We start from the raw sequence: 11,860 nt of genomic DNA on the forward strand, positions 1-11,860 counted from the left end.
CTTAAAGTATAATAATAAAAAATAAATAAATAAAAATAAAAATAAAAAAGAATCAATGATTAAAAAAAAAGAAGAAGAAGAAATGAAAAGGTGTGCACCCAGTAGCTAATGACATTTTAAAAGGGTTGGAGATTTCTACAACTTCAAGATTATTGCACTCAACCCAGTAGCACTTATGCCTTTCCTTTAAATCACTGTAAACATTATTCTATAAGCAGGGCTAGCATCCCTAGACATTCTTAAATAGGTTTCCCCCCAAAAAAAAAAAAAAAAGAGAAATGGGAAAGGTTATCTTTTAGTTCTTTCGATAGATGGCACTATTGAGTTAGCCTAGAATTCCTAGATATTTGTTCATGATTTGTACTTAGATTATTAGTGTTTCCTGAACTGTTATTTCTGTAACTTGACATATCATGTACGTTTAATTAGAGTAACAAGAGCTATGCACACATTACTGGTTGAAAAGTAACATGAATTTAGTTTTGTAAATTGTTAAGCATTTCAGTGATTTCAGCAGTTTTTAAAGTCTTACATATTCTTCCACTTGTGAGAGCTTTTTTAGTCTGTTTTAATTCTGGCAGTTATGTTTCCATGAATAATTATTATCATACTTTCAAAAAGAAATTAACTGTTTAATTTCCTTAGCTTCAGGTGCATCTAGAAGACCCTGGGTGCTTGGAAAAGTAATGGAAAAAGAATACTGTCAAGCCAAAAAGGTAAAAACCACATCATGTGATACTAAGCCTAGGAACTATAAAGAATATTTTAATACTGCTTTATATAGAAATCATTACCACTGCTGTTCTTGGCCTTTATGCTTATTTGAGTTAGAGCTTGACTTTAATGAGAATGAGTTTAAACTGTCAATTTATAAGTATCCATGTTGTCCTTAGATAGTAGAGATAGATGAACTACAGCCTATCAATATATAATGGAAAACTACTACAAAGTCTGTGTTCTATGACTGTTAGGTTACTAGTGTAACTAATTTGCAGGAAAAAAAAAAAAAATCCCTGCATAACTAGTGACAAAAAGGGAATTTTATTTGTAAATACAGTTGATGTTTTATTATTTTCATACTCTACCCCCATTAAAGAAAGGCAGTGTAAAGTATTTGGTGACTTAAAAAATGGACTGATAGTGTAACAATATCAGTGCTCTAAAATCAGTGAAACCTTCTGAGCATTCTTCTTGGCTCACTATAATTTGGGGCCTCGATGTACAAAACATGAATAGAACTTGAACCATATAGTATTGAGGTTTCTTTGATACTTAAAATAATGATGTATGGCTCACTTTTTATTATATTCTTTAGCAGTGGCTACCAACTTTGTCTTTGCTATTCACTCAATATATTCTTTGTTGGTGAGGGGTAGATCTTACATAGTTTGATAAAGACCATCACATCCCTCCAACCCCTCGATACTCAGCAATGAGTAATATGATAGGAGGGTATTTGTGTGATACCGTTTATGTATTTTTTTGTTTGTTTTTATTTTTGTGGGGTGTGTGTGTGATGTCGTTTAATCATTTTAGTGATTCCATTTTTTTCTTTCCCTCTTAGGCACAAAACAGATTTAAAGTTCCTTTGGGGACAAAGTTTTACAGAGTGAAAGCCGTATCATGGAATAAGAAAGTATAACTTACGGACAAAATTAATACATTCTATGACTTTTTTTTCTGATTTGTCCTGCAGTGTTCATTCGTCACTCCAAAAACAGCAGGCCATCTTTTTATGCAAAAGTCAGCGTGACAATATGCTTCATTGGTGTACATCATTTACTTTTTAACTGGCTTCATTTTAGGAATAATTAATTCATCAAAATCTTTGGCTGAATTAAAATGGTTTTTGTTTTTTGTTTTTACCCAGACAACTCTAGAAATGCGGACCAAACTAGTTCATTTTCTCAAAGGGCATACCTTGTGCATTGTGGCTTATGATGAGCCATATTAATTGCCTGTTAAATATACACTAGCTTGAACTTAGATGTTAAATGTTATTATTACCAGCATTTGTCCTTTTGTGAAATAAGTGTCAGAATACTTGCACTCTTTAACACATTCTTTATAAAATGTATAAATTCTTCAAAACTATTTAAAGAGGAGTGTTATTGCATGCAGATAATCATTTTGAGTTTGCCTCAGTAGATTACTAAAGCAAATTGTTTCAGTTTTCTTAAATGCCCTTTGATGTTTCAAAAAAAAGGAACTGTAATTTGATTGACTGATTTTAAGATCAGCCATAAATAATCAGCAGTCTTCAAAAGCACTTTCAATGGATTGGTCATCTGGGTTCTAAAGGAAAGAGTCTGTGCTACTAACCATTTCAAATGCAGACTCAAACCTTCCCAACATCTTTATGACTCTAGAATAATCATATTGATGAAATCGTAATTCATGGTTGAGTTTCAGAACAAAAGATATTCATTGCACATTAACCATTTAGAGGTCATTTAAATAACAAAATATTGTATTGTAAAAGAACTGTACAATTTTAAAACAATAAAGATTTGAACCTGTAAATGTGTGTGCCTTTTAAAGAAGGATACATTTTTAATATATTTGAGTGATTGCTGGGAAGTGTGAAAATATTGTTATGTATCATATCAAAGAGAAACATGTTTATTACAAAAATGTTCTTTAACTATATACTATGTAACAGGGTAAACAGTGTTATGTAGAATAGAATTGTGTAAACTAGATCTTTAGAGAAGTTGCCATTGAGCAAAGTTATTTAAATGAGTTAGTTGAGTTGGATGAGAATTGTTTGAGATCTGTTGCTAGAGAACAATAATAAAATAATTCTTTTTCAGAAAATATTTAATTTCTTCATAAAAATAAGTTAAATATTTTTTTAAATATGTGTATCTAATAGTACAAAATGGAATAAACATCATAGTGTATAGAAAACTGAATTTGACAAGTTAATGAATAAATGAACAAATGATTTCACATGTTTCTATTTAATCTTTCTATGACATCTTTATGCAAAGACTGTTAAAGTAATAACCTTATATAGAGGGCGATTTTGTGAAGCAGATCTGGTTAGGTCTAAATGAATCTGCCAGCTAGGCCATTTTGACTTAATTGGTACTCTTCAAAATTTCATATGTGGTCATTGTACTGTGGAATTTTTGTGACACATGATATCAAATCAAATCATAATATTACTGTTGAAGATTGTTGCCTATAGTTTCCTTATATGCTATTTTGTGTCTGTCTTCTTATTGTTCACATGTATCTTTATAAAGCACAAAAAATGAAATAATTTTCTTAGTTAAAAAGTTGAAGAGAAATGAAACTTGGAAATCTAAACTCATCAACTGAGTTATTAGCTTTGGGTAAAGGTGCTATACCCTAATCTTTGGCATTAGGGTATGTCACTTCTAGTTCTAGATCTAACGTTAACTTTAAGTGAGTTCCATAAACTCTGAACCTCAGTTTTCTCATGTCTAAAATGGGATAATAATAGGACCTGCCTCAGAGGGATATTTTGCAGATATATTAAGTGTAAGGGGCTTTGAACAATTTCAGGCATATGCTAAGCACTCAACATGTGTTAGCTATTATAAAGATTTCTTTATGTAATACAATCAAACCTGTAAGGTACTATTCAGACTTGCATGGAAATGTAGCTCCTTTTATTACGTAAGTGAAGATTTAAATCACATTTTACACATAAGCTTTAAGCACACGAATTACATAGATTGATTTATTTTGGCAAAGGTGAGTGGGTATACTAAGAACAGAATGAGCAAAAATCATATGAATGGTCATTTTTACTGACTTTTTAAAATTGTCAAGATACAAACACATGCACATTCTTTCCAAAAAATAATACACCCCAAGATCCCTGTCCTGTTTCCCCAATTTTGCCACCTAGAGGCAATTACTTTTGCTTGTAAAGACATTTGTATATGGAGTGCCAAATTACATGGCTATGCTGATATTTTGATAAATCCATGTACATTTTTAATTGACTTTCTTATATAAGATTTAGTTCTTTCATAACTTTACTTGCCCATTTCTGTCTTTCCTGTATACTTTATTACGTTCTAGTTTGTGCATTAAGATTTGCATTATGACGACTTAAGATGATTACTTTTTCTTGTACTGCCCACAGATTTTTATTTGAAGATTTTTTATTTTCTTTCTTATTCTGCTGTTACCTTGTAGTTATCATAGCTTCAATATTTTCAGATGCAGATGCTGCTTCATATTTAGTCTATCAAGCCACTTTTCTCAGACCTCCATTGTGGAACTGTTCTGCTTCAAACATCTGTTGGCTCTTTAAGCTGACTATTTCATATTCTAGGACTTTCCTTAACATTTTTGTTAGGAAGCTGCATTTTATGGACTCTCTTCTCTTTCGTACTAGAGGTTTTGATTAAGTGACTTCCTAGGAAAGAATTAGTGAAATCAATTTTCTGAACCTCTGTAAGTAGGCTCATGATCGATAGTTTAACAGTGTCATTTTTTTGTGGACATTGTCTTCTGTCGTTTGGGGTATTGCGAAATCTAATACCATTCCATCTGTGTTCTTTCATAGATTCTGTTTGATGATAATGTCTTGCAATTGCCAACCCCCAACCATTCTTGGTACTAGGCAATCAGAGAATCCTTTCAGCCTAGAGATGTATGTCCTGTAGCACTAAGGGAGGTTTTTTGTTTTTGTTTGTTTTTGTTTTTGGTTTTTTTTAGAAAATGTCTTTTTATATTATCTCCTACATTCTATTTAATTAATATTTTAGTGTTGTCTGGGAGTTTGCACAATGTGTCTTTTAAGCCATGTCATTGAATTTTGTGTTGACAGCTATGGCTTTAACTTACAAGATTGCTGATCGCCTTTTCATGAATTCTGTGCATCTGTTTTGTTTTGTTTTAAACTCTGAAGATAGAAATTAGTGTTTTTCTAATTTTCTTCTATTCTCTCTGTTGTCTTCCATGCTCCTTTTTTTCTCATTTAGTCTTTTATGTCATGTTGGAAGTGTTTCTTAAATGTTTTATGATCCTGGCTTGTCTCCTCATATTCAAGAGTAGGGCATTAAACTGCTGAACTTCTGTATCCAGAAAAATAAGGAAGAATTATAGACTTATAATTTTAAACCTTTTTGAAATCTTAGAAATCATCTTAGTCCTTTTTGTTTCATTTTTTTATATTGAGATGAAATTCATATAAAGTTAGTAATTTGAAAATGAACAGTATCAATACTTAATTTTTTATGGCTAAATAATATTCCATTATATATATATATATATCCCATAATCTGTTTATTCATTCACCTCTTCATGAACATTTAGGTTTTTGGCTTTAGTTAGTAGTGCTGCTATGAAAACACGTATGTACATGGGTACCTGTTTTCAATTCTTTTGGGTATATCCTAAGAGAATTGTTAGAAAATATGGTAATACTATGTTTAACTTTCTGAAGAACAGCCAAATTGTTTCTCACAGTGGCTGAACCATTTTACACTCTCACCAGCAATGTATGAGGGCTCCAAGTTTTTCATATGCTTGCTCTCGCTCCTTGTTTTTTTTTTTAAAAAAAAAGGAAAAAATGGCCATTTTAGTGAGTGTTACTTGTGGGTCATTTGTGTGTCTTCATTGGAGAAATATGTATTCAAGGTCTTGGCCTGTTTTGTAGTTTGTCTTGTTTTACTATTGATTTGTAAGAGTTCTTTATATCTTCTGGATACTAAACTCATGATTTAGAAGTATTTTATTAGTGTCACAACTTAAGAATCCATTGCCAAATCCAAGGTTATAAAGATTTACTTATATATTTTCTTCTAAAAGTTTTATAGTATTCTCTTTTATATTTAGGTTGTTCCATTTTGAGTTAATTTTCGTGTATGATATGAAGTAGAGATTCAACTTCATTCTCTTGCATGTGGCTATCCAGTAATCTCAGCACCACTTGAAGAGACTATTCTTATAAAGAATGATAGTGTTTTTATTACCGTAGCTTTGTAATAAATTTTGAAATCTGAAAGTATGAATTCAACTTTTTTTTCCCCAAGATTGTTTTGGCTATTAGGGGTTCCATCACCTTCAATATGAATTTTAGGGTTGGTATTTTTCCATTTTGGAAAAAAAGTCATTGGTGTTTTGATAGGGATTGCATTCAGTCTGTGGCTCATGTTGGGGGAATGTTGCCATCTTAACAATATTAAGTCTACCATCCATGAACACAAAATATTTTTCCACTTGTGTCTAATTTTTTTTCACCAAAACTTGTAGTTTTCAGCGTACAGAACTTTTGCTTCTGTTTATTTATTCCTAGGTATTTTGTTCTTTTTGGTGCTGCTATGAATGAAATGTTTTCTTAATTTCCTTGTATTATTCATTGCTTGGATAAAGAAACATAAATGATTTTTGTGTGTTGATCTTGTACTGTGAAACTTTGCTGAATTTATTAGCTGTACCATTTATGTGTATGTGTATCGTGTATTCTTTGGGATTTTCAGATTGTCTACAAATTCAGATAGTTGTACATCTTCCTTTCCAGTTTGGATGCCTTTTATTTCTTTTTCTTGCCTTATTTCTCTGGCTAGAATTTCAATACTGTGTCAAGCAGATATGGTGAAAATATACATCCTTATCTTGTTCCTGATTTTACAGAAAAAGCTTTTAGTCTTTCACCATAACAGTATGATGATAGCTTGGGTTTTTCACGTATGATCTTTTAGTTGAAGATGTTTTCTTCTGAGTTTGTTGAGTGTTGTTGTTGTCGTTGTTTTCTATCATGAAAAAAGTGTTGAATTTTTTCAAATGCTTTTCCTGCCTAAATTGAGATGATTATGTGGAACTTTATTAGTGTAATATGTCAATTGATTTTTGTATGTTGACTCATCCTTGCATTCTGCAAATAGATCCCACTTGGTCATTATATTACCCTTTTGATACGCTGCTGAACTCAATTTGCTAGTATTTTGTACAGGACTTTTGCATCAGGTACTTTTAAGTGGAGGGACCAATTCTCTGAGGGTCCTAATCTCCTATTTTCTGTGACATTACTACTGGCCTAACAGGCTCAGAGACTTTAGTGACTTGGCCACTGTTGCAGAATTATAATCTCATCTAGGAGTCAAATTGATCACTTCTGACTTCTAACAGTGATTTTCCAATTAGGGGGAAATATTTCAGTGTGTACCTTAATTTCTTCTAGTGGTTAAAATAGTTTAATCACTGAATGTCGTTACTTTAATGCATGGGCCCAAGAAAACAAAAAGGGACTAAAGAATACATTTGCTCAAAGTTAATACTGCAGCATTTGCCTCAGATGCTCTGAGGTTGACTCATACAATAGATTAGTTATTTCCTGTTTGTTCAAAGTTGGGGGCCTTGAGGCCCTTTTCATTTTTAAATATATGTGTTCAGCAAAGTATAGTTTCCTTAAAAATTTTGGGTTTCCTATAAAACTGACTAGAGTTCTCTAAAAGTTAAGTCGTAATTCACACAGACCTCTCTGGAAGGCTAGTGTACTATGGGAAAACAAGATTCCTAGGAGCACTTTTTGTCTACATAAGAAGGTCTATTAGGTTTATGACTTAAACCTGAAGTCATAGCAAAGGGCATAACAGCCACAGGCTTGATTCTATCCTTACCCTGAAACTTTGTCTTTTGAGAATTTTCAACTTGCTGCAGAGACTGGATCCAACCCAGCAGAACAGATTCTTCTCTGTTTCATCTCTGTCTTCCCATGCCTTACTATACAGAGCCAAAATAAGCCAATTGATGCTTTGAACATTTCCTGGAAACCACCTTAGCCAGAATCACAACTTCATAGTTTTGCCAGTTGTTTTGCCACCACAAGACACAAGTTCCTGTCTTTCCAGCTTTCAGTAGCAGTTTCTTTACTTTTCCAGCCTCTGCTGGTACAATTTTGTTCACTATTACAGCCTTTGTGAGGCAGTGTCATGTGTTCTAAGTTTTTATTAGGGCAACAGTCTCACTGTTGGTGCTAATTTCTGTATTATATATATGTTGTGTAACTGTTCATTCCTACACTTGCTGGCTTAAAAGAACCATTTGCGCGTGTGACTGCAATCATGTCTGAAAGGGATGCCTTGGTTCCTTCTGAACCTCTATCAAAATGCCTGGGGTTTCTTAAACAGTGGCAGCAAAAGAAGCTTGGAAGTCATGTCACTTGGTCAAAGTAAGTCACAGAGCCAACCCAGAGTCAAAGTATAAGAGTAGCTGCAAGGAAATTGTGATCTTTTTAAAATCACATTTCTTTTTAAGTTAGGTCTAAAATAGCTATTGCCCTTTAAGATGTAGATAAAAATTTATAGGTATACTTGGAGTTTGTTTGTTTTTAGCATATGATTTAATGATGCCTAAAGGCAACCAAATTTGGTAATGTTTACTTTAAAATCTGATTTTCATAGATTTATCAGTTTTAGTAAAAACTGGAAAGCTGGGAAAACATTAATATGTAGACTAATTGATAGCTCTTATGTTAGTTACTAATTGATAGCTCTTAGGACATAAGCTGTCTTTGGCCATTTTTTTAAAATGCTTTGTATAGTTTATCATCTTTATGGGTAAGATGGAAGTTATTTCAAACAATTCTTAACATAGTGGTAATGAGACTAAACAGTCAGCTGTTAGCTATTTGGGTTTACATATTTCTTAGGTGTCTCAGACTTGGAAACCAGTTAGAGCTCCACCTGTTTGTTTCATTACCACCTTAAAATGAAGCTTAATAGCAATACCAATTCTAATGTTAGTAGAAACAAGTAGCAAGCCTCAAGATAACAAAATGCAAGATTAGTCCTCCATGTACTCTTCTAATCAAAGCAGTAATATAACGTACATGTCCTGTAAGAAGACACATAGGACTGCCTCTTCACCCACTATCTATGTCCCATTGAAATACTGTGCCAGTCAACCATTTTAACGATGTCACCCTTTGGCCTTCTAGAGACAGGAATCCCTCTAACTGTACTTAACCATCAGTAAAGTTTTAAATGTTGACAATTTAAGAATTTGCAACACTAGGCTCTCAAGAGCTATTTTTACAACTGTTATGTTTTGCTTTGGAATGAACTCTCCAGTTTTGTGCGACCTAATAGCAAAGATGCTTTTGACAATCTAGTTCCAAATCAGTGGTGTAATACCCTTTTCTTAGACTGCTCTGGAAATACCATCAATTAATTCCTCTAATAGTTGTAGTATTAGTGAGGAGTTAATATAGGTGTCATTTGTTATCTCTTTGGAATTCTATCAGTGGGGTCCTTAACCAGCCCAGGCTTCTAACATGAATTGCCTAGTTTCTTAAAGAATGAGTTCTTAAACTTCTCCAAAAGTATGAAGCTTATCTTCACACGCATACACTGTAACTGCATTCTTTCAGCAGTTTCTAGCCTCGTCATTTCTTAAAAGTTTATCTCTACATTCTACCTGATTGAGAAGTACGACTCCTGGAGTTGTCAACATGTCACCTTTAAAGTAGGCTCTCCGTAGTACAGTAAAACTCTGTGCCTTTTCCTTTCTGTTTTCATGCCACCATATGCTTAATTAGATCTTTTCTAAAAGTAACGCATTTTTTATTAATATTCCCCCAGTTTAGCCTATAGCCATCAAAGAATACAGGGAAGCATGAGTGAGCAACTTACTCTTTAAACATTGACAATGGCTGTCTCACACTGGAAATCTTACCAGAGGGCTCTTCCTTTTAACAATTAGCACTCAAGGCAATTGTGCATATTTAAAATATTTTGAAGTGCCTTACAAATAATAGTATTTTATTAAATAACTTCATAAGTAAGAGCATTTAAAAATGCTACTCCATAAGAGAATTCTCTCACCTCTCTGGTCCTGATACTCCCATGTGAAGCGGGAGTATGACAGAGGTCACTGCCTAACTCTGAAACCTGTTATTTCCCAGATGACCTCCACATTAACTAGCGATGACCATGAGCAATTGTGCGCTCCTAAGACATCAGAGAGGCTTTTCAAACAATCGAATGTTAATTTTATTAAACAGCCATTTACTGTTAAAGAGTATTCTCATTTGAGGTAGTTGAAATCTGACATCATGGACTAGCAACAATCCCTAGTTCAGAGGATCGGGAGGTGAGTAGAGGCTTGTGAATATAACTGGAATGTCAAGATGTTTCTCCACATTTAGAGCACACGTGTGCATGTATTGTCATCTCTTTGCTTGAAAGATAGAAATCTCTTTATGTGTGTTTTCTTCAAACTTTTGTGAAATTGAAAAATTTTATAATTTGCTACTTGTTTTTCCATGTTGTATACATGCAGGGCATGTCATGTGGGGTATGATACTGGTATAAATCAAAAAGATGTAGTTGCCAAGAAAAATATGCTAATAAATGGATTCTTTCTTTTTGTTGGAAGGCAGAATTATCAAAACGTTGACTGGAAAGCTGGAAATGGGAGCAAGAGTTAGTAGTCGGGGGCCATAATGGCCCAGCTGTGGTAGCCTAATGTGTGTGGACGTGCCTTCTCAGTGTAGCTCACACATGTCTTCCTTCCCCCAGCACCCTTCTCTAGGTCACTTTCTCATCCCTGTTGGGTTCATGCTGTCTTTTTCAATTTTTCAGGTGTTAGCTTTTTTGAGACTGTAATTATATTCTAGTTATATCTCTGAGACTACAGCCGAGTCCACATTATCTTGGTTGGACTGCCCATTGTTCTAAAATCCTAGCCACACATCCACAGACTCTTAGACTGTTTCTTTAGATAATTGTTGATATTTTAAAAAAAACTTGTCTAATGTTATTCAGGCCGTAGGGGGTGCTTGATTCTGTTTGTGTGTTCTCTTTAGCATTTGTCTATTAAACCATCCTGGAATTGGAAATAGCCCAAATTGTTAACATAAATGTGGAAAATTCCAACTTTTGACATACTGAAATACCTATCCAATGCCTCACTACAATATTATTTCTAATTATTTTAATTCAGGGCACATCACTAGAAGTTTATGATTAGAATGAGGTTCAGAAAAATCTTCATTAAATAACGCCTCACATCAAAATGATCTTTGTACTCACATTAACAGTGAAATTATTTTGATTAGAAGGGCCAAAGCAAAATGCCTACAATTGCAAAATGGAAAGTGACTAGAATATCAATTCACTGAAGTTATTTTGTATGATATTTTCTCGCAAGCCTTTTTAAAATATTTTTTTCTTTTTTGGCATGGGGTCTCACTGTGTCGCCCAGCCTGGAGTGTACTGGGCACAATCACTACAGCTCCAACCTCCCAGGCCCAAGCAATTCTCCCACCTTTGCCACCCGAGTAGCTGTAACTACAGGTGTTTGCCACTACGCCCAACTAATTTACTTTTTATACTACAGATAGGGTCGTGCTATGTTACCCAGGTTGGACTTGAACTCCCAGGCTAAAGCAATTCTCCCACCTCCGCCTCCCAAAGTGCTGGGATTACTGGCGTGAGCCACTGTGTCTACCTTTCTCACAAGCTCTTTTCAAACCTTTTCAAGAGGTCATATATTCAAGATTACTGTAATAGTAAGTTGGATGTTACTGGTGGTTGCCTTGACTCCTTCCTGGAGCAAGTACATTAATGTAAGAAGAGACAGTCGAACATACCTTGAAAGGATGTGGTTCATCACACAAATAGCGTGTTGACTATTTTCTGCAGTGGGCCTCTTGTAATATGAAATGCACTACTACAGAAAGGAGTCCACATTTTCAGAGTTAATACCCAAGAGCTAGAATTTATTTGCAAGGCTGACCTTTGTCATTTTATCTGAATCTAGTCCTTGTACTTGAAAGATATACAACCTCTGCTCTAAGGAAAAATCTGAACCTAATCAAACAAAGTGAATCCATTACACTTAACCAATAGACCATAACAATGCTGAAGCC

General features: G+C 33.9%; 1 protein-coding gene across 3 annotated transcripts in view; it reads left to right on the forward strand.

The window, feature by feature from the left end:
• Nucleotides 1-2,952, forward strand: part of RB1CC1 (RB1-inducible coiled-coil 1) — a 95,399-nt gene extending 92,447 nt beyond the window's left edge. For all 3 annotated transcript variants that reach the window (XM_011937602.1, XM_011937603.1, XM_011937604.1), the window contains 2 exons: nucleotides 646-716; nucleotides 1,565-2,952. In XM_011937602.1, the coding sequence (XP_011792992.1) occupies nucleotides 646-716; nucleotides 1,565-1,642 (149 nt within the window). In that variant the 3' untranslated portion in view covers nucleotides 1,643-2,952. The remainder of the gene's footprint in view (nucleotides 1-645; nucleotides 717-1,564) is intronic.
• Nucleotides 2,953-11,860: the final 8,908 nt, after the last annotated feature.

Source organism: Colobus angolensis, unplaced genomic scaffold (assembly GCF_000951035.1).
Source record: "Colobus angolensis palliatus isolate OR3802 unplaced genomic scaffold, Cang.pa_1.0 Scaffold166, whole genome shotgun sequence".
NCBI lineage: Eukaryota > Metazoa > Chordata > Mammalia > Primates > Cercopithecidae > Colobus > Colobus angolensis.